The 24,260-nt window shown below is 38.9% G+C and overlaps 1 protein-coding gene and 1 pseudogene across 17 annotated transcripts in view; both read left to right on the forward strand.

The window, feature by feature from the left end:
* The first annotated feature begins 1,157 nt into the window (after positions 1 to 1,157).
* On the forward strand, positions 1,158 to 2,090 carry LOC116701664 (interleukin-8-like; annotated as a pseudogene).
* Positions 2,091 to 3,818: 1,728 nt separating this feature from the next.
* The window catches only part of camk2d2 (calcium/calmodulin-dependent protein kinase (CaM kinase) II delta 2), a 37,559-nt gene continuing 17,117 nt past the window's right edge, over positions 3,819 to 24,260 (forward strand). For 11 of the 17 annotated variants that reach the window (XM_032499835.1, XM_032499827.1, XM_032499848.1 and 8 more), the window contains exons 1-3: positions 3,819 to 4,240; positions 8,832 to 8,926; positions 24,037 to 24,096. In XM_032499835.1, coding sequence (XP_032355726.1) covers positions 4,179 to 4,240; positions 8,832 to 8,926; positions 24,037 to 24,096 — 217 coding nt within the window. In that variant the 5' untranslated portion in view covers positions 3,819 to 4,178. The remainder of the gene's footprint in view (positions 4,241 to 8,831; positions 8,927 to 24,036; positions 24,097 to 24,260) is intronic. The other 6 variants (XM_032499895.1, XM_032499937.1, XM_032499888.1 and 3 more) reach the window with 1 other exon arrangement.

Raw genomic sequence — 24,260 nt, forward strand, 5'->3', positions numbered from 1 at the left:
TTGATGTGATTTAGATTTTTCTTTTGTTTGCTCATTTTGCATTTTGTAAATTGAGAAAAAACAATCACTATTCATATTTTTGAAAGCATTCTTAGTTTACAGCATTGTCTCACACCTGCCTAAGACTTCTGCACAGTATTATATAAATTTATATATATACATACATATATAATTATGCAAATTTAAACATGACTGAGAGGAGTGGGTTGGTTGGGGTATAGGGTTTGACCATGTCCTCAATGTATGCTGGGGCTGATCCGTTTGTGGCCCTGTAAGTACTAGTGTCTTGAAGCGGATGCAGTGATACTTGCATATTTTTACTTAAGTAAGGTTTGGATTGCAGGACCTTTACTAGTGGACGGTGTAATATTATTACTTAACCAAAGGATGTGAATGGCCTACTTCTTCCACCACTGCTTCCTTGACTGTCTGAATCCCTCAGTTCAGAAGTTACTTCACACATCCTTCTGCTTTGTGAGATTGCCTACAGTGACGTATGTGCAGGAATGTTTGAGCCATAGACAAGTTTGAGTCTGTTAAACTTGTGTCAAGCTCTTCAGTCTCACAAAGATTTTTGGCATGAGAAATGTCAGATGCATGAATCAACGACATGACTGTTTAGATGAGTGTAATAATTTACACTCCTTGTTTGTAAAGGAGTTTTGAAATCCGACACCATGTTTCTCCCTATCTCTTTCTAAATAACAAAAAAATGCTTTAACAAGTTCTAAAACATGATTGTACTCCAACATCAATGTACATGGTTGTGCATGCAGCTTAGTATTTGGATGTTCTTGTTAATGTTTTAATGTGTTTTAGTAGCTGTCCAGTATTTGACAGCTTCACAAGTAGTCTGAGTACGCACTACACCCACAACAGTCATAAATACATTCTTGGTACATCAAATTCTAATTCCTAAAGGTGAAATTTTATGTGACAAAACTTGAGTGTGGCATTCATCATTCACATATTGCATGAAGTAATTAATTTCATTACATGCCACCTGTGAATGACTTGGCCAATCAATGTTATCCTGGTGTAACAGTGATGCAACACAATCAGTGAAAAATTCCCACTAAGCTGCCGACAGTCCCAGCTTGCGCAACCTGTCTGACTCATTTCCAGAAGACGGCTATAAAAGGAGAGTTATTACTTTTCAGCGCTAGATTCAAAGCAGAGCGAGAAGGCAGCTTGACCAAGAAAAGGAAAAGTAGAGAAGGAACAGAGTAGAAGAATTCAGTACTATATAAAGCTCTTTTAATTTTCCATTCAGACTTCAACAGACAGCTTTCTGAGAGACAATCTTTAGTGTTAATTGTTGCAGAATTTTCTCAAAGTCAAACATGATGATCAGCAGAATCCTTGTCGCCTCTATTGTGGTGCTCCTGGCCTTCCTGGCCATCAGTGAAGGTAAGAATGTTTTTGTAAATCAATAATTGGGTGAACAGTATTGAGCTATGCTGTTGATTCAGGTCACTCTGCTGTGCACATTCTGCTGTCCTCTTTTCCTCGATGCTTTTGAGCTATCAACACTAGCTATTGCACTTTGTGACCATATGTGACTCCTGTGCCCTAACAGGGATGAGTCTGAGAAGCCTGGGAGTGGAGCTGCACTGCGCGGCATCCAACAGGTCCAAACCCATCATCGCCACATCGAGAAGGTGGAATTGATTCCTGCCAACTCCCATTGCGACGAGACGGATACATGTAAGACCTCATTTCCAAGTCTCCACTACGATGGTGTTGATACTTTGAGGTTTTGTCATTGTTGTATGCTGGCTTCACCAACGTTTTCTGACTGCATCTCTGTTTCTTGTTTGGTGTTGCAGTGCCACTCTGAAAACTACATGCCAACAGGTTTGCCTGGACCCTGAAGCTCCCTGGGTGAAGAAGATGATTAAAAGGATCCTGTCCAAGTAAGTACAGATCAATGACACAGTATAAAGGCACTCAGTCATCTACTCTCATTATGTAACTGGAACATGATACAGAGAAGAAGAGTGTTAATTTCTGATGCACAATATAATTCTTGTGTCTCTTTTCGCTGCAGCAAAAGACGCTTAACAGACCAGGAGAGATGTGCTTCATGAGTCTGGGCCGTTTAAAGACCAGAAGTATTTGTTGTCATCACACTCATCTCACTTTAATACCAGAAGATTGCCTAATGTCCTGATTTTCAAAATTTGAAAATGACAATTTACCCATGAAGGTTATGTTCGTATCACACATGTTATTTATTCCCAAGTATGTGCTTGTTTGTAATTTCACTTGTGTATGTGCTCTCGAATTTCACTTGACTGCCATTGTAGTTTGTAAAACTCCATGATGTTATCTTGTCTAAAACTTATGGGTTCAACATATTTATAGATGTATTTATGGAACGTGAATGTATCTGGATTCAGTTGTGTAGCTGTGCTGACAACCTATTTATTAATTAAAAAAGTTTACTTGAAATTGAAAATGGAATTTCTTTGATTTTTCTTTCTTACATATTATTAATTTGTCTTTCCTGTTGTACGTCTCTTGCAAGGATGTAGTCATGAGATGAGTTTTAACCTGTAGTAACTGATATATCCTATTTTAGAATAATCCTTAAACGTATTAGAAATTACCAATAATGTGCAATTACTACAAAACAATGTAAGCATGACAAATTGAAGAAGACTTTACTCGATGCTATTTTTAAAAGTATCACACTGTCAGAATTTTGTACATATACTATGTTAAATACTGTTTAATAACATAGCTACCAATATAATGTTCTTTTGATATACATGAAGAAGTGTTTGAAACACCTCTTCCTTATGGGACTGGATCCAACATCACGGAGTTTCACCACAGATGCTGCTTCACTATCTTCACACAGTTCCTAACCCTGATTTTATTCTCACGTGAATAACTAAAAGAAATTGCATGACGTTTTGCAAGGAACCGCTATCTGACATTGTATAAATTGTTGAACTTTTTAATTGCAACAATAAACCCAGTCTGCAAGTCAGTAAACTTAGACTGTACCATAAGTCACATGCACTTGTAATTGCATTTGTGTCAACCTTCCGAAGCTGCACATCTTATAACTATGATGACTACGAAGACAATGGTTTCTTTAAAAAATATAATTAAGATGACAGCTTGATGTTCCCTAAAGCAAACTGATGTGAGGGTCCAAAATACACTCACATGCGTTAAACACACGTCAAAAAATGAGGGCCATTAAAAGGAATTTGTGTTAACTCATTGTAATCCTTTGCAGTCTATGAGCCCAAGATGAAACAACCCAGATGACGCCATCAGGGTTATTCTTTTTGACTTGACCAAGCTGTCTCCAGAGCCACAGAGGACATTAGGCTGGTAGTGTAGAATAGAAGGAAATAATAATCTTACAGCTACTATAAATTTTTAAGTATTTTCCCAATCCACGTGCCTCATTAAGGCTTGTGTGTGATGACTACTACCAACTTTTATTTCATGTGATAAGAAAATATTCCTACACAACTACAATTCTAAAAAAACATGTAATAAACAGATCATGTATACAGTTTGTGTCAGCAATAACTTGCTTAAATGATCACCTTGTTCAGACCCCAGCTCTAGAGCCTAGTACGTTCCTCATAAATGTCGTAAAAAAAGGTTTATGATTAAACCTAATACATACATTATTGTTATTAATATTAATATTATCATTCTTATTCTTATTCTTATTTGTTTGTTATTGGCATGTGTGAGGATGCAACATATACTGTTAGTAGTAATAATACACATTCTATGGGATGCAGGCAAAGGGGCGGGACTGAACGCACAGCCGGGGGTAGGTGCGGTAGTGCGTCGTCTGATGCGCGCAGAGAGACGACGCTCACAGCCCTGGACAAACACACACCAGATTTCGGAATGCACACAAAATGCTGCCCGTACGAGCTGTGACAAGCCGCTGCATGTGAAGAAAATAAAGAAACAGCATACGACTACGCCGGAAGCCCTCTCGTCCATATTGAAGCACTCAAGCAGGCAGTGCAATTGCCGCAGAAACCATCCCACCATAGCTCCCGCCGATGCGCTTCAGCTGTGCATGAATCCCTCAGTTTGGCTTGCTGGTCCAGGAGAAAACCGGGTTGTGTTAACAACTGTTTGTGAGTGCACCTTATCCGCGTCTCCGTAAACCCCTTGTCACCACCTTCAGGATGGCGTTAACGATCTGCACGAGATTTACCGATGAATATCAGCTGTTCGAGGAGCTGGGGAAGTAAGGAATCATGTTTTTATCATCTGGCATCATCTCTGTATGAAATGTCAGCCTGTTATGTAATAGGCCGCTTGGCTTAGGGACGCGGATTCCGGGTTCTGTGCGGTTTTGTAGGTGTGAATGTGCGAGCTGCTGATAGTGTAGCCTATGCAACCTGTGAAATACACTACCATGGAGGCTATAATACAGGCCTGATCATATTTGGCATCCTATTTGTTTTAGTCCCTCATTTCTCATTCCCTCTCTCTACCTCCATCTCCCCAAATCCTCCTCCACCTCCTCCCGCGTGACAGAAATACACACTCGGTAATGCGACAGCAGACCATGTAGCTGGCGATGACACATTCCTCAGCCAAGCACCGAGCTGCGGTCAGTTATCAGACACAGGCAGGGAATTCCTCACCCCTGAGAGAGGGAGACAGAGAGAAACACGTACGTGTGTGTGCACGCGCTCATGGACATGTATTTGTACTTGTGTGGTCACCTGAAATCTTTACCAGAACCCTGTGGTCAGTGTACACAGCCTCAGATGTGTGCAGCCTCAGCAGAGAGATTAAAAACATGTACTATAACCCTCTCATCACCCTCCTGATGAAGAAGAAATCTCCTCTACAGCATCAGTCCTCTGCGTGTATGATCCTGTGCTGTGTTCATCGCACACCATCTGTCATTAATAATGCAGCCATATTGCTTTTATAGTAGGCTACCTTTTAACTCACCTGAACCCTTTAATGTGAGGAGCACACTGACATCCAGTAGAGTAGCTGGTGGTGATGAAATGAAAATACCACACTGTTTTTGAGCAAAGCCTACCGGATATTGTTATTGTTTCAATTTTCCCAAGGTGATTACAGCAGTTATTTACACGGTGCTACACACAATGTTGGGAATGTTAGTAAACTAAATAAGATACAGATACATACAGAAAATTGTCATTCAGGACCTGGCTTGGACTATACCAGTGTGTTTTATCCCACTACATCATTATTTAACTACATCAATAAATCATGTGTATGTCACATTTTTTGCTTATTTTCAAATAAATGGTATTCAGTTTAGAATTTTTGGGTATACCGTGTATTTCCTAACAGTCCGTTCTGTATGGAAATCAAACAGGAGACCATTGAAACTTGCTGAAGTTGATCCATCACAGTGAAGATCAAATCTTGCTTTGTTTCTGTCAGTGTTACGTTATTGTTGGGTTGTTTTGCAGTTTAATTGCAGAATTATTCTTAAAGACAGCACTGTAAGTAACTTATTGTAACTGAGTTTGTAACTAATAGGTTTTTAATACTGTATGGAAATTAATTGGATTTCCAGTGATTTCAGTTCAATAAAAGTAATAATTCATTAAAATAAAAAAAATAAAAAACTACATGGTTTGTAAAATGGTGAGTTGTGTTCATATGATTTGACTAAAACATGCAAAACCATCTGTATAATAAGGAAAATACAGCATTCAAATGGTATCAACATTTGAAAAAAACTGTCCTGAAATGGATAATATTCAGTCCCAGCAGTTTTTGAGTTTATGTGACCTTGGGTTACCAAATAAACCTCGTCTTTCTCTACATCCCTACGCAAATGTCTTCACCTTTGTGAAGCATTTTCATAATCAGATAATTCCAAGCTAGTTATATACAGTGTTTTCTATTTAATTTTTTAACCATGTTAGTCTGAGAACTTGAAGGTCCAGTGTTTAACGTTTTTAGTTGTTTATTATCAAAATCAGTGTTGCCGGTTCTCAAACTTGTCCTTTTTAATGAATATTTACCACTACCATCAATTCCAAGTATTCCCTTTGACTTGAAATTTCACATTTGCCTTTGCATGAACTGGGGTAGACGCTCCATTCATGCGCCATCTTGAAATACGTTAGCTGGTAAGGGACATACATGACATACTGCTCCGCCGTTCGCGTTTACACTGATACATGATAAACTCACAGGTGCTGCTAATGTTGCTAATGGGTATTGCTGCTTCCCAGGCCCCGGCAAGTTTGAAGAACGAAACATGGAGGACCACAAGTATTTAAAATCAAAATTTCAGGAACCGGAATCTTCTTCGCCCAGAAAAAGAAAAATGTGATGAAAAAGGCAAATGACCGGCTTTTTTAAAGCGTGAAGAATACCGTAGCTGTAATACGTGATACGTTTGAACTGCGTGGTGAGTGGGAGTTGATTTCTCCCATCTAGCGTTATATGATCTCAACGCTAGATGGGAGAAATTCCTACACATTGGACCTTTAAAAACAACAACACAGAAACATCCTTATCATCGACGATTTGGTTGCTAACCTTGGCTTCTTTACTTTTAAAGACGAAAGCACAGCTACTAGGTGCATTCTGCCATGGAGCACTGTAAAGACACAGTTAGCATATGCACTTCACATTGCCATGCTACCCAAAAATGCAGGATAGTCAAGTAAAATTCTTACATAACATCTTATGTGATCATTTCCTTCATCAAATCCTCTATAAATCAGCTCCTACTGACATTTGCACTAGTCATAATTGTCTTATAATAGTTTTTAAATTTATATTTAGCAAATGCTTTATATTGCACATACTTATATTCATACTGTTTCTCTTTCTCTTTTTTCTCTGTCTTCTATTTCTTTCCTTTTTTCGGAGCCTTGCAACGGAATCTTGCTCAGCTGTATATTGTGAATGTGCAGTTGAATGTCTAAGTCTATGTCTTGATGGCGGAAAAAAGGGTCCATGTGCACATGGTTCAAAAGCTTTGTACTTAGTGTCTTCATTAATTCATAGGTGTGTTTTGGGTGTAACATGCAATAAACCAATCCGAGTGTCATCTCCCATTCCTTTTAAAAGCCAGGCACGTTTGTACCTTGGTGCATTGCTATTATGATGGAGGATTTGCGCCATAATATTTTTACTTTTAATCTTTTGCATGTGTTTGTGCTGCTGCGCTTCCTTGTGTGTGTGACAAGCATAGTGTGCGTTTTACTAATTCACTGCGCTTTTGATGTTAGAACAGGTTTTTGTTGGTCAATGGTGCAATCACTTCCCTATGCCGCAAGATAGCAATACGCCGAGAATTCACATGAACACACCTCCCTGTAAAATTAGCACGCCCAAGGGCGCAATAATGGGCACAGGTGCATTTGCTATTTAAACGATGTGGGCACAGTATGGGAAATTATGAATGTCTTAAAATAGCAAAGACACTTGCGTAGGGCTTTGTGCCGTGCTGCGCCAGGTGCAAGATAGGGCCCAACATGTTTATGGTACACATGCTATATACTCAACAGTGATTACATACGGTCAAAGTTTTAGATATTTCTCAGATCGCAACACTGATTTAACCAAATACTGTTATATAACATTTTACAGAAAAATCACACTACTGTTATCAGCCATTAGAAGTACAGTTAGTGAAAGAACACGGTTCATTTGAGGTAATGAGTATTCTCTGCTTTGTCTCTCTAGTGTCTGCATTTCAGTGTGTCTAACTGTTTGTGATATATCTGATGTTATCTCGAGCTAGACAGGATGAGAACAGATATTATTTGAAAGAAAAAGTGCACAGAAAGAGATGAAGGTTGAATAGCAAAACGGCTTGCATGGCTGCAGAGCTAAGCGGAGCTTAGGTGGACATCTCCATGGTTGCATTTAAAGACGAGAGATGTAACACTTTGCTATTCTCGTTCCTTAAATATAGCAGACCTTGTTTTTGATCTTCATACATGTGCCTGGAACACCAGAACAACACATGGCTTAAACAATGCCTAAACAAAGGCTGGTAGACACATTTGTTGGTGCTGATGGTCTTGTGTAGCGATGAGGACAGTGTGTACGGTTGGCATGGGGATGTGAATGTGTTTGTGTGAGTTGTAATGCTTTTGTGCAATTTATTGTTGAAATGTGACTGTACAACTTCATTTGGCTGTTCATTTTTACTGATTTATGACATCTGGGTGCTATTTCATAACTTACAATGATCAGTCAAAAAAATATTTTGACGATTTCAATCCATGTCTGTGTTAGATTTGTGTGGGCAGTGGGTTTAGATAAACAGTGTGTGGCTTCCATCCGTGGTGCAAGTGCACGGAGCTCGGAGCAGCTGAGGTCTTCTAAGATCCGCTGACAAACCTGCCGTCTTGTGTCATCTGGCGCATCACGACGGACCTCGGCTGCTCGGAAGGCACACTTGTTCATCTGCACACGCTGCCCACACTACCATGACACAGAGCTGGGTTTAAACCAGCAAAAGATCTCTTTAAATCAGGTTTATTTCAGTAAAGTTAGCTTATTTTAAACAAATCATGCAGTTTGCAGCAAGTTTGATTTAAGTTACCATGGAAATATATCCCTCCGGTATAGCTTGATTCCTGCCAAGCTTAAACTAAAACATTTTTTTCTTCAAATCAATCGAAGTACCTGGTTTACTGGCTTACTCAAGCCATGTTTATCACACTAATCCCAGCTATTCTATTCTGGCTATTCTAAACCTCTGTATTAAAACACCCCTCTGGTTGTAAATGGACTGGTATAGCTCACACCTTCTAATGTTACTCAGACCTTTTTTTGAACATATTCTTAAGTATTTCTGTTTGTGTTTATTTCAGGGGCGCATTCTCTGTGGTCAGGAGGTGTGTGAAGATCTCCTCTGGACAGGAATTTGCTGCAAAAATCATCAACACTAAGAAGCTTTCCGCCAGAGGTAGGAAACACAAACATGTACAGAGGCACACTCATACAGAAACACACACCAAAAAAAACATGCACCAAAGTGTCACTGAGTTACATGTGATTGAACTCTGTAGAATGCAGATAGACAAAACACAAGCAAATTAAGAAAACATCTTTATAAATGTGACAACACATGCGCAGTATTTAGAAAAAAGCACTGAAAATACCCATACCACAACCAAATACACACATGTGCTGCAAATACAGAAACAATACAAAAGAAAAGCACACAATCCCCAAAAACAAATGGAAAAACTTGCTGCATATTATGGGGAGAGAGTGCTCTGATTTTTTACTACCACGAGTTTACAGACACGTCTCTGCTGATTGAGTATCACCTGTAAAGCCAATAAACTAGAGACACACCTACCAAACGAGAGAAAACGTATCTCAAACATAGACTTAAAGGTCCCGTGACATGGTACTTTTTTGGGATGTTTTTATATCGACCTTAATGGTCCCCTAATACCATATATGAAGTCTCTTTCCCAAAATTTAACCTTGGTGCAGAATTACAACCACTAGATCCAGTCCCACAATGAGCTTTCCTTAGTATGTGCCATTTCTGTGACTGTAGCTATTGAGGAGGAGGGGGTGGGGGTGGGGGGCGTGACCAACTGCCACTTTGCTTGTTTGCAAAGCAGAGAAAAGGGAGGTATTCTTGATACCAGATTGGCCCATCTGAGCTTTCATTTTCTCAAAAGCAGAGCAGAGTACTCTCGGTTTAGGGCTTGGTTTACACCTATCACCATTTTTAGCCACTGGGGGACCATACGCAGGGTGGGGGAACTCATTTTAAAACATTAAAACTCATTGTTAAAAAAAAATAAAGTGAAATCTTCATGCCATGTGACCTTTAATATTTACAGTCTATGATTTCGAATCAGTTGCACACCGTTTTACAATGGTGCACACCGTTCTACAATGGTGCACACCGTTCTGAGATTAAACGTAATCCAGCTCTCTCTCTCTCTCTCTCTCTCTCTCTCTCTCTCTCTCTCTTTCCCCGTGGGGTCGAAAATCAAGCTGTTCCACTTAGCGCTCCCCCTAGAGGCGTGGAAAACTTCCATTGTGTAATCTAGGTGCAGCGTTGGTTTTTTTTGGGGGGGGGGATTGTGTGCTTTTCTTTTTGTGTTTTGTCTGTATTTGCAGTGCATTTGTGTATTTGGTTGTGATGTGTGTATTTGCAGCGCGTTTGCTAAATGTTGCACATGTGTTTATTCGTGTAATTCATTACATGTGTAATTAATGAAGTTGTTTTCTTAATTTGCTTGTGTTTTGTCTATTTGCATGTGTTTAATCAAGTTGCAGTGCATTTGCCCCTGTTGGCCACCGTACTTTGGGTCTTTAAAAGGGAACAAGTATGTGTGTGTGTGTGTGTGTGTGTGTGTGTGTGTGTGTGAAAGAGAGAGAGAGAAGAGAGGGAAAGTGAGTGAGTGAGTGAGAGACAGACAGGCACACAAGGGCAGAGACTCATCTGGATTTTGGTTGGTTACATTTTTTGTTGTTTGCGCAGAAGAAAACAGTAAATATAAGTAAATGCTGGAGCTGTGTTTTCCCACTTGCCCTTTTTGTGCTGTGTGGAACATGTCCTTGTCCTTTTTGTGTTATTCATATCTGTCCTTTTGTTTCTATGTAAATGTTTCTCACATACAACCTTGTGTGTGTATGTGTGTGTGTGTGTGTGTGTGTGTAGGTGTGTGCTTATGCGTGTGTGCATGTGTTCTGTATTGATTCAGGGCTCTGGCTGGTCTTGTAGTCCCACGGGCAGATCTCTTGCGAAGCCGACCCAGTTCTTTCACATCCGTCACTGTAATTGTAGCTGCTGGCCTAGTTGCTTCAGGCTTGGGACACACACACACACACACACACACACACACATAACATGCATGCACAAGCACACACGTGACCCAGTAACCGCTAACAGCATATTCGTGATTACTAACCAATGGTGTGTTGCACTTTTGCGGTTCCTCCTTCTCTTTAGCCAACTGTGTGTTTTCTCACAGCTTACTTGCCTGTGCTAACCAATGACTGCTGTCATACAACATGCAGTCAGGCTTATGTAGATGTGAGCTGAGCCATATAACTAAAATGTAATTTGTAGTAATTTAATGGAAATCACCTTGGCTGTTGTTGTGCACTTGTAATGCCACCGTCTATAGTTTCATTGTGATGATACACGTTTATGTTTTAATAGTTTATATTATGTGTATTAACAAACAACTCCTTCCCCCTCTTTGCAGTATTTTACCTTGCATTCATTTCCTGCAGCGCCTTCCTCTTCAGCATCCTTTTGCTCCACGTTCTCTTCCTTTTTAAATCTTCTTCTCTATTTAGCATTTTCTTTTTTTCTTGTTTTTTTATATATCTTCTCTCTTTTTTTATTTACAAGATGCAGTCATATTTATCACCAGGTACTTCTACCCATGCACTGCTCCTCTACTACCTCGCCATCTATCCCTGCCTTTACCATTTTCGTCGCTTTGTTTCTTATCTCTCCTTTTCTTTGGTCAACTTCATGAAGAGTCTCTTTTTTCTGCTTTCCTCTCTCTTCCCGCGCCAATCCTTCACTCTCTCCCTTTTTCTGTCTCTCTCCTCCCATGTTGACCCTGCCGCTTGCTGGGTGCAGTGATGGTAATATATACCTTGGCAGACAGATCAGTGTCTCACCGCTGCCATGCTGGGAAAGATTTTCCAAAAATACTGCAAAGGGTTATATCACCGTATATGCACAAGGATTTGCGAATCCCCTCTCTCCTTCATTTTTTTATCTGAATGCGTGTTTCTGTGTAGACTAGAGGTTTACATACCGGGCATGCTGGCGTGTCAGATATGGTCTTACCCTCTTTCCGCGATAAGCCCTAGAATTGCAACCCTGATTCGCTTCTCTCTGGCAGGATCATGACCTCCCTCCAACCCCACTCCACTACTGTGTGTGTGTGTGTGTTTGCCTATGCAAGTGCATGTGCATGTGTGAGTATATAAAATTGAAAAGGGCTTAGTGTAGGATTGGTGGCTGGAAAGCGGGCAGATCAAGGCACTGTGTGTGTGTGTGTGTGTGTGCGTGTTGTGTGTGTGTGTATATGTGTGTGTGTGTGTGTGTTTGGTGTTCCTGGTTATGCATGCACGTGTGTGGTGGGCCTAAATGACCAGTCATAGTCCTGAAAAAAAATGCAGTGTTTCATTAAGAGCAGCAGATGAGCCAGTAATTGAGAAGAAGCAGTAAAGAGATAGAGGGGGAAGAAAGGGATAGGATACAGAGGGAGAGAGATATATAATCATAGAAAGAAAGAACGGAAAGTCAACATTTAAGTGTGTGTGTGTCTGTGTGTTATTGTGCACACTGTATCCCTCACAGCAGTTGAATATTTGTCCTCTCCCAACATGCATGCGTCGGTGTCCTGCCACTATGACTCTGTCTGCTATCTTTTGTCACTTTGTATTTGCTTGTGATGTGCTGTGTGTGTGTGCAAGTGTGCTTGTGTGTGTGTTTGTAATCCTTCATCTGCTTGTGTATGTGTGTGTGTTTATGCACATGATTGCTCTTGTTTCTGTATCTGTGCACTAGCCGTATTGCCTACTGTGTGACCCTTTCAGCTTTTCTTAACAGTTGGTTAGGTTTGAATACATTGCAATAAAGATATTTTGAAAACAAAAGGCCTGCTTGTAAATATTACATTGCATTGTGGTACTGAGGGTGGAAACAAAAGATTTAGTAATATGAGCTTTGATAGAGCGTTGATGGTGCTATCATTCTCTTTCTCCCGTTTTTTCCTGATTTGAATTCTTAATTTATTGTAAATGTAGCCTGTTGGTAAATGCCATGTCTTTGCAGAGACTGCTTTATTGCTGTTTCCAGCTATCTCGTAACTGACCCTCCTTCATAGTGGACTGTTCCTGTGGTAATAGGGGTGTGTGTAGTTGATATTTCTTATCTGGGGATGTCATGGTAACAGAGAGGATAGCTGTTGCAGCCAGTCTGCCCATATATATGAACACAGAAATATATGGTCCTTATTCCTGTGTTCCTCCGGTATCACTGTGACTCCTCACTTTGAAGTGAAGGGAAGGGGGAGAGAGAGTGGATGTGATTGTGGTAGAACGAAAGATAGGGGGAGAGACAGAGAAATAGGAGGCAGGGAAAGGAAGGAGGGATCAGTGGGAAGAAGGGGGAGATCACATGACTCACTGGGTGCTAAAAATAAATGTTGGTCATTCTCTCACTCTCGGTGTCTCGATTTCTCTCTCATACACACACACACACACACACACACACACACAAACACACACACACACACAGTGTTAAAAATATTCCATCTTTCGAAAGGAGCTAGTTTTTTGGTTTCAGTTCATGTTCACCTGTCTAGCCAACCAGACTGAAAACGCATGAGAGTGAGCCTAAAACTGAAGCATGGGTCTTTGTGTCTATCTAGGTTTATTTTGTTTTGAGTGTGTATATTTTACTGTAAAGAAGGTGGGGAATACCCAGGGCTCGGTTTACACCTATTGCCATTTCTAGCCACTGGGGGATCAAAGGCAGGCTGGGGGAACTCATATTAATGTGTTTAAGTGAAATTTCCATGCCATGGGACCTTTAATACAAGAATGTAAACTTGCTCAGCCATACTATACTCTCGTGCTGACACAGCGCTATGGAGATAGGTCTGGCAATAAACCTGCAATCACTTGGCCACTTGGGATGAAATTAGCTCAGATTTAGTAAGATATTACATTTTGCCCGACAAAACCAATTTCTAAATCAAGGTGTCCGTACTGGATTTCTTGGAGCTTTTAGCCACATCTCATGGCCTTCATTAGCAGATAGCATTTTCACTCTAAGTTGCCAAGTGCTTAAGCCGCATGATGACTACTGAGCAATCTCCATCCACAGGTGAAGACCATTGGAATGGCATGAAACCTCTAAAATAAATCTAGTAAGTGAACCTTGAGTTAGGATATCGTCACAATTCTGGTGACAGCTTTAGCTGTCCAACTAAGCAGTTAACCGATAAAATGTTCACATCTTAAATCTTTGTTAATAATGTAAGCTATAATCAAAATTGCAGCTCTTATATTTTTAAAATGTGAGGATTTCGATGTAAAAATGATTGATCATTCAGTCCGGAAAGAACCTACACCATGACTAACAAGGGTAATGGACTCTGTTTAAGGCAAATGCGTTCTTAATTACCAAGTACTGCATCTCCTTCTGTCTTTTTCTTTCTCTCTCTCTCTCTGCCTCTGTCCTCTTCAACCTTTGTTTTTTATCTGTTTGATTTACCCTTTTCCCCCTAACGACTCTCTCCTCTCGGCCCTCCCTCCGCTTCTTACTTCCTCACACATTCACTGGCTGTGTATTGCTTTGGTCTGGTCTCCCTCCTCAAGTGCTATGAACCAACGATAAACAAAGGCCACATATCATGATCATTATTATTTTTTACAGCAGAGTCATATCAAGACTGGAGTATGAGCCACACAGGGAGGTATGAAAGTGAAAAGCACATTAAAGCAGTCATTAACAATGCGCCTTGTATTTCTGTTTTATTTATGATTCAAACAGATGGAGATGCATAGTTGCAAAACATTTTCCATTTCTAAAACATTAACTGTAAATATAATTGTCAGTACTACTATACAAGACCCATTTTGCACTGATTCATAATCTTGCAGACCAAAGTTCAAAGCGGAAGATGCAGACATACCAATCTTTTTGACAAGCAGTAGTAGGCGTGGAATGCAGTGTAACTGCAAAACACCTTGCTTTCATTGGATTAACGCTATTACTTTCCACCACATTTATGTGAACAAAGTATGATGGAAAGTTTAAGCATGTTCTGTTGGAAGGCATTGTGGATAAATGCAACCAGAATTTTTCTTTGGTAGAAGACAATGGTGTGTTCTTGAGTGTTGGCTTGTATGTTTAAACTGTCTCATAGTTGTCATGGAAAGTTACATAAGTATGCTATGCTATGCCAGCTCTTGTGGTACCCACAGAGCTACATATTTAGTGATTCGTGCCTTTTTCTTTGTTATTCAGTAAAGGGACATTTTCAGACAACATCTTTGCTTTTATCACCTTTTATTTTATTGTTGTTTAAATAGCCGAAATGATTTATCTATGAAAAATCGTTTTTCATGTAATTATGGGTACAGATATCCAAATGCTTCCAATGTTCCCTAGCAGCACCACATACTTCTTAAATAAGTGATGTTGCAGCTATTATCATAATAATGAAAGAAGTCAGTGTGCAGCAGGGCTTCCTTGCTACATTTAAATCTGGAGCGTTTTGTGTGAATGTATGAGATTCTAAATGTGAATTTGTGTCTCTCCTTGTCAGGAGGTGTCCAGTCCACCACCCTCAGATTAAACCACTTTTACATATTAGTCTAATGTTCACGCAGCTGCATTACGCCGGATAAGATAAAGGAAGCCATTAACTCTACGTTAAGAGCTCCCGTCAATACTCTGAGGGCAGTTTTATCTCTGACACCATGCACCTTTTGTTTTTGCTCACAAGACAAAACAAGGGAGTTATCAGTCTCATAAGTCTTCCTCTATTGGGAAACCAACCCCCCGGGTTCTGCGGGGGGGGGAGAATGGAACCGTATGGATGAGAACTACTTAGCTGCTGTCTGCAGGGGATGTTACGTTCACCCCCATCTTTTTAATTAAACCTCTTTATTAAACTGGCATAAAACATTTGCAGTACCCTGTTGTGGTGTGTGTGGTGGGTCATTTTGTGTGTGTGCATTAGGGTTAGGACTATGACAATGATGACTTTTTTTCCATTATCAAATCAATTATTGATTGTTTAAACAGGTTAATTGTGCCCATCATAAATTCCTGGAGGATGTTTTCAAACAAATTACATTTTAGTGCATATTTTCAGTAATCTGTATTGGAATATGTTTTAAAAGTAATCCTCCCAGCATCGTTTATTGATACATTCTGTATCAACAAGTTTGCAGCTTTCGTTTCCTGTTGATAGAAAACGTAATCCGGTTGGCATTGTGTTCATTAAAACTCGGTCGAGGAGGGGCCACATAATTTTGCCTTAACGACCTTTCAACGTTAAGGAGACACACAAGCTGGTTTTCTGTGTTTGTTGTACACAATATGTGCAATGTTGGCAACATTATCTTTATTAACATAATACGCCAACAAAAATCTGTTTTTTTTTCACAGCACAAAAAATAATTCAATATGTAGTTCCTCTTTAATTTATAGTTCCCCTTTCCAGTTTGCATCCAATACAGAAACATTTGTAACCGATAGTAATGTGACTTTACATTTCTCAAAACAGCAAAAGCAAAATATTTTTTTCCTGCTTAGCTAAATGTAGCTAAGTGTTCCTCTCTTTGTGCTCCTCTCATTATTAGCCGCTTAATTTACCTACAATTTATAAGCAAAGTCGACGCAAAGACATTTACTGTTGGTCTACATGTCGTGTTGTAGTCAAGTTACTTAAATTGCAGTTGACATCAGCATGGAACCAAATAAAAATATTAGTCTTAGTGTATGTGAGTACATTTTAAGTTAAGTGCTAGACAATATAATGTAGTTTATGATTGATACGAGAGGCCAGAAATCAGTTTACCACCATAACTTTGTAAATTAGAGTAAAGATACAAACTGAGGAAAGGATGTTTAAATTGAACATCCCTCCAGAGCCACACATGCTGGCTTATCTGTCTCTTCTTCTTTTGTGTATTTGACTGCCATTGTCTGTCAGGTGTTTGTTCTGTCTCTATTTCTGTCCCTGTCTCTTGCTTCTTTTCCCTCTCACTTTCTATATCTGCCTGTGTCTTCTCTGTCTGTTCCTAAATCTGGTGTTATTAGATTTACAGGATGCCAAACTACAAAAGGCAAAGAAAACACACATACACACAGAGCAGTACGCTCTGCTGCAGTGCGGTTGCGGACGCAAGCAGTGGAGAGAGACAAAAAGGGAAATATTGGGAGTTTGGTGGGTTCTGGTTTGGAGTTTGTCTGGTGATGGCAATGATTTGCAGGGTAAGAACAATGTGCCACCAACTTTTCAACACAACACTCTGAAGTGGAAGCAAACAGGTCCCTGAATCTTGACTATTCTTTTATGAAATAAGGATGATTCAAGTCAAAGCAAATAGCAAAAAACAAATGAATAAAATAAGAGGAAATAACATGTAAGTCACCAGTAATTATGCCAGCCATTTTGACATATGTCCTTAATTACTTTTTGGGGGTTATTTTGCAATAAGGACTACTTACTTGCAGGACAACATTGCCATCTCCATATTCTTTATAAGTGTAATTTGTAATAGTCATAGTAGCATTTATAGTTTTACTACATACGGTATCAAACTTGAACAAATGTACAGATGTTCTTTAGAAGAGGACTTGCTTTTTAGCATTCGTTATGGCATAAATACAGAATATGTCTCTCTTCTTGATAAACCCAGACAGCATCATAACATGTGGGTTTATCTGATAAGTGGTTTATGACAGTAAAACATTACAACACATAACCCCATCTGCTGTGTGCAGCTTTTTTTAACAAGACAAGAACAAGAGAACAAGAAATCGCCCTTGCAACAGCACCAATGCAAAGTAAAGTGGTGAATGTATTAATAACTTAGCAAATAAATGCAGTTCCACTTTATACTTTTCTGGCAGTAAGTGACTTGGTAACTTAGAGTAATAACAATTTTTCACTTTTTTCACTTACCTTTGTTCACTCCACATTTAATAGGCTCACAGTTTGTTAATTCAGAATTCATCAGGTCTGGGTTAAAATAACTAATTCTCCAATTTAAATTAATCTTTTTTTGAGTGATCTGATATTGATTAATAAATACCCCGAAATTAATCTTTTAAGATATGCCTTTTCAGCATGGATGTATCACAGTGTGACACACAAACAGTGTTTCTGTCCCAGGAGTACTACTTAAGGGGACTGTTATAAGCACCAGTATATCCATTAGAATACTCATCATTTATGCATTTTAACTGCTAAGTCTTTTTATACTCTTATTTGTAATCCTCTTTACTCATATGGTATAAGTAAAACCCTTTTAAGGCCTCAGTGTTTAATGTCAGTTGCTAAAGTTTTATAAAGTTATTCATCAAGTTATTACTCAAAACAATTTTTTTTTGCTAGTCTTATCTAAATTAATTGTTTTTGTGTTTTACCTAACTGTTGTCACCTCAGGACAGCCACATTTTGTCAGAAAGAGAGCTTTTTCATTGAAAACCATGGTATAGTTGTTTCACAAGAATGTTCTTCAACATGGTCACTCTATTCAGTCGAACAATATTGTGTTGATGAATTCTGTAGTCAGTCAATAACTGTCATGTTAGTCCTTTTGAGGTAAAAGTACTTTAAAAAGACGTTTTGTGTATCAATTCTTAAGGAACCTGGTGCATAATACAAAACTATTTGATGGTTGCTTCTTGCTTGTACAATTTACAGCATCAGTTCTCTGGTAATCTATTTTATATCCAATCTAAATTGGAATTGTAACTGAAATTTCCCTAACCTAATTGATCAAATAGGAGAATGTAATCGGGACCTTGTGTATAAGAATTTAATCAATTAAACTTCTTTTTGTCTCTTACTAAACGCAAGACATTTACATCTTACTAAACGTAAGAGACAAAAAAACATTTGTATTTTTGAATTGGAGGTGAAACAATGAAAAAGCATTAGGCCTACCTGAAAAAATCTGCACATTAAAAGTGCAATTGGTTGGTAACCCCTTACTTTATAAATTAAAACATGCTGCATAAAATCTAAAATCTTGTCCTGTTGGTGACGAGCTTTTGAGACGTCACTTAAGGTCAAACTGTATAAAGAGGTAGTGCATCCAATCAGCTTCTTTTGTTTCCCCTGATTCCATAGCCTCTTGCTCCTCAATTTTTTATTATTTTATTATTAATTCAATTTCAAGCAAAAGGTATGAACATTTTCATCACTTTTTTTGTAATGTCAGATTTGATGTGTTAAAGGACCACGATGCAGTTTGTTTTTTCAATATATTATTATTTTTAATATATATCTATATTTGTGAAATCTCACAAATATAGATCTCACAAATATAGTTATCCCCTTTAAAACCCCTGACAACTCTGTCACAATCGACTTACCTTTTTAAATAAGCTGCATCTATGCTATAGCAATATATAATTACCACTGAAGTTTTTGAGACAGTTTTGTGATTACCATTAACAAACAAGACCTTCATTAAAAACATTGACAAAAACATTTGTTGCTACTGCACTGCATCTGTTTCTATTAAAGTCAGATATCACAGCATTTATTAGATTGTTTTATGGCACAAAGTAATATTGTGATAGGATATTTATTGGCATAAAAGCAGACTAGCAATAGAAAAACAACAACTTCAAACATGTTTCACTTAATTGGAAAAGTGAAAGAAAACAACTTTGACTAAAGGAAAAAGTTAAATATCTTTTCTCAGTATATTACGTCTTAATCATCAACGGTCATGGTCGTACTTTATACATGAATAATCATTTACTGCTATCATACGTACAGACATTCAGACACGCTGCTTAGATGAGGCCTGAATTATAAGAGCTGACTGGGATAGCTTTACATTTGTCTGAACAATTACATTTGCTTCACATTATGCAGAAATGCTGCCGTCAGTTCTAACGATGTAAGCAAAAAGCCACTCACTCACAGCCACTCACACAGAAACACACATGGACACCCGTAAAAACCCACACACAGACAAACACACACACAGGTACATGAATGTATTGTAAAGCATTTTTGTCAGCAAGTCGGAACTCATTGTCAGTCTCAGACTTTTTGAGAGTAAGGCAGATTTCAAAGTCGAATGCAGCAGAAGCTGTGGAAGGTGTAAGATGTGATGTTCTAATCCATTGAAAAATAAAAATGCTTTGACAGGCAAACATACAGACAATCACACCTCTAATCACACATTGTATGTGTATACTTCGAAGTTTGAAAAAAGATCTTTCAAAGTCAACATAGAAAGGTCCAGGCAAAACCCAGCATCCTTCGTGTTATGAACAATAGTGCTAAACACCTGATTAGACTTACACCAAACTGCATTAAAACATTCTAAAAGTTATTGATATGTTGTCAACTATTGGGCCATTTTACTAATTTAAGCTTTTGTCAGTAGACTCTCTAACAGAGCTATGACACAGCAATTGACAGGGTTCACAGCATAGTTGTATTTTTACAATATTGTAAATTATTGTATTATTAAAGTATTTTACAACAGTGTAAAATTACAGCATAAACCCAGTAGTATCACATTTCCAAGTTTTGCAGAGCTTTCCACACCCTCCTGTCTTCAATAACATTGTCATCTTTGCTTTACAAATTTAATGTCATGCACCTATTTACATGATAACAAAAGCATCTAATGTAGGCAGACATTTAGTATGACTTTTGATATTCATTGAAGTGTACTGTGTGCACTTATTTTAGTCTTCAAGAATACAAGCATCTTGTCACTTAACTGTTGCAATTTAGGATCTGTAAAGTTCCCTTTTCTACTTCCTATGCTAATGCATGTCCACAGTCTGTTCTCTTTGTGCTAAAAGTTCAATGGTTTGATATTCTGAAGGTGATGTATTATAATTAGATGCCTTTATAAAGTGTGTATGCTATTAAATTAGTTACTTTCCACTCTGTAGTTTGATAGTTGTGTGAACTCTCGATGTCTGCCATTTGCATGCAAGGCTGGTTCCACTGCAGAGGAGAAGAGAGGCCTGACGCTCTGATTGGTGCAGGAGTTGCTAGACAACAGATGTCCAGCCGGCTGGGAGGTGGACTACCTGTGGAGGAGGGAGAGAGTAGAGAGAGAGTGAAAGAAAAGTGGAGGTGGAAAATGATGGAGAGAGGGAGTAAGGCTGTTATATGACAGACATTTACACTGTACTGTGAGCTACAACAGCAAAAAATACCACTTACCCAACATGACCACATAATTACCGGCTTTAAAGGCAGTGACAGAATGGTGTTGTAGCTGGGTTAGCTCAGTCGGTAGAGCAGGCGCACATATGTAGAGGTTTACTCCTTGACGCAGCAGCCGTGGTTTTGAATCTGACTTGCAACCTTTTGCTGCATGTCATTCCCCCCTCTCAATTTTCTTGCTGTATACAAATGCACCATTCTGGAAGACTTTCTATATTCTCACACTTACAAATACATCACCAAAGAACAAAAAATGAAAACACAAAAATCTTATTTTAGTATCTGGTGATGTTTCTGTGTGGGATGGAATACCAGATACATTTTACAGCACGAAGGAGAAGGACTGTGGGCTAAAAATGTAGACCAGACTACCTTCAACAGATTACTGTATGCTTTCTAGTAATTTCTCTGCTGTAGAACACTGTCATGATTAACTATAAAGTGGAGCCATTGTATTAGTCAATGAGAAAGGGATTCTGATTGACACATACAATAACAAAATATTGGGACTAATTATTGGTGTCTTTAGAAAAAGATAATGTATATGTATGTGTATACAGTATATTATCATCTATTCAAACAATTTTTTATAAATTATAGTATCCATAAAGGGAAATGAGGTGAAAGCATATACTTCAACAATGCAATGCACTTTGACAATTTTAAACTAAAAAAAGTATTGATATAAGATAAAACAAAAAATCTTAAAGCGACAAAAATAAAGTGCCAGATTAAGAAAACTGAGTTTAATAAAATAAAATGTTTAACTCTGCAAAGAAAAGAGTTTAGATTGAGAGAGAGGCGATTAGGTGTCATTAAGTAACATAGTGGGCTGAGGCTGAGATGGAGAGATTAGTGACCTTGCTCAAAGGGTCCGGCTTATCATGAAAAGATGACTGAGCTGCCCTTGTTTCTGGCTCTGTCTATCAGGATGTCGGCCTTTCCGCTGTTGTGCTTGTTTGTAAAGCTGGCAGTATGCCTCAAACTAAATCAAAATTAAACTCGCTGGCACACACCTACCTCTTTATCCAGGCATTAGGGAGTGAACGCCTTTCTGTGTTTTTTGTGCCTGTAACTAACTGTACCAGGACAGGTTTTAAATACATTTTTTCCTCCTGTATTTTAGCTCTAACTGTAGTGAAGCCACAGCTCATCCTGTATTTGTGTTGCATTTCACTGTTGGGATTTTATTCTGACTTCATCTCTATCACCGCAACTGACTGGACGAGCAGTCTTTTTAGTCACAGTGAACATACTGTATTGTACTGGTATTTCTAACCCAGCATTTGAAAGAATGCTAAGTCCCATTTTGTTTAAAGTATCCCGCGGCCCAAAGTTTGTCTGTGGTCTGCTTGTCGATTTCTATAGATACACTACACTGATGCAAACAAAGCGATACCTGTATCTATAATGGTACCCCGCTGCCTGGTGTTCTTTGTTGCTCTTGCATCTGAGCTGCAGAGTTCACAGTTACCATAGCATCAAGAAGAGCAGAGGAAGGAGACAAGGATGAGAGTAAAAAATAGGTGTCCTATTTTAATCGAAAAAAAGTTGAACCTACTGCTTCTCTTTCCCTCACTCACGTTCTCTCTCCCTCCCTCTCTCTCTCTCTCTCTCTCTCTCTCTCTCTCTCTCTCTCTCTCTCTCTTTCTCTCTCTCTTTCTCTCTCTCTCTCTCTCTTTTGCTCTCTCTTGCTCTTGCGCTCTATCTCCTGGGGCAAAGCTGAAATGGGTCGCCTCAACGCCGTGCTGCAACACTACTTATAACGACTGCTGCTCTCACTCGGTTGCTCCGAATCAGGGTTACTGGTTGTTGGTGGTTACTTTGGTGTCTTTTGACAGGGAGACAGTAGAGTCACTTCCTGTTTCACATAGTCAGATATAATCAGTCTGGCCTCATAGAGGAGAGATGTGAGATATGAGATGTCTGTGGTCACATGGAAGGAGTACAGTAACCCTTTTACCTGTTGCCCTTTTGAAATTTGGTAGTTTGCTGATGGCAAGCATGCATGCAATATAAAGTGAAATAAGAAGAATACACAGTGTTTAAATTAAATGTCCAATGCTGAAATTAGGTACACAATGTTCACTACCAATCCCTAATTGTATGGTACCAGGCAGCTGCTTTCAATGGCAAAGCTCTAAACTGTGTACACTACCTGCTTAACAGACAACAAACAGACATTTAGTAACTATCTGGTGAACATAGAGGAGCATTTAGCAACTACAGAGCCAGATATTTCCCTCAGGTGTTGATGGAGAATTTGTGACTTATTTTTTTTTAGACTTACATTCACCAGGTGGTCAGATACATGACTCCAAATATATTAATTTTATAATGTGACATGTCAGTGTTGAATTCAGAGTGTCTAAAAAAAATTAGTCATTGCTGGTTTTATGGTGTGTTTTGGGCTAATCAACTGAATCAAATAACTGACCAATCGAGGTACTCAATGATGTGATGGATACAAAAATCCAGTAATGCTGCAACGATATTGTCAAATAGTAACTCACTGCATCATTTGCAACCATACTGCATGTGTCTCTCAGTGTGCATTATCATATCACCCAATTCCAGTCTGCTGTAAGTGAACAAAGAAATGAGCAAGAAAATCCTAATGAACTTTACATTTAGATTTGGCCTCCTTGCAAGTTTATTTTGTACTCAGGGCAGCAAAACTTGCAAGCAGCAGCTCATATAAAGCCTGACACTAGAGGTCAATATGAATCCACTGTGGCTGCTCACTCTGTTTGTTGTCCAATGTTGCCTAGCTGTTTGTGGCACACAACCAAGCACATATCAGGTCACATTATTTTTGTCAAGCATTTCAGTTCTGATAAGGAAAAGAACGGGGCACAAGCCAACAGACAGACAGACAGACAGACACACACATGCATGCACGCACGCACACACACAGAAGTGTGGATGTCAAGTACAAAAACACACACTGACGCTGACAACAACGTCCAAACACTGTGCTGTGTCCTCCAATGAGTCAAAACAAATTTGCAGCCAACCTCATGTTCGATAGTCAGAAAGCCAATCATAGCGGGGAATAATGAATTAAAATAACATGTCTCTGTTTCTCTCTGTGTTTGTGTCTCCCCTGTTTTTCTTTAAGATCATCAAAAGCTGGAGAGAGAGGCGAGGATTTGTCGTTTACTGAAGCACACCAACATCGGTGAGCTGCAAGTCCTCAATCTTAACATAAGCACACACAAGACAAACACTGAAACAAAATAAAAGCACACATATTTTTTTCAGGCCTCCGTTGAATCCTGCTATGGCTATTCATCTTCTAGACAAAGTTATAGAGGAGACAAGTGTGTGTGTGTGTGTGTGTGT

Source organism: Etheostoma spectabile, chromosome 2, assembly GCF_008692095.1.
Source record: "Etheostoma spectabile isolate EspeVRDwgs_2016 chromosome 2, UIUC_Espe_1.0, whole genome shotgun sequence".
Classification (NCBI taxonomy): Eukaryota; Metazoa; Chordata; class Actinopteri; order Perciformes; family Percidae; genus Etheostoma; species Etheostoma spectabile.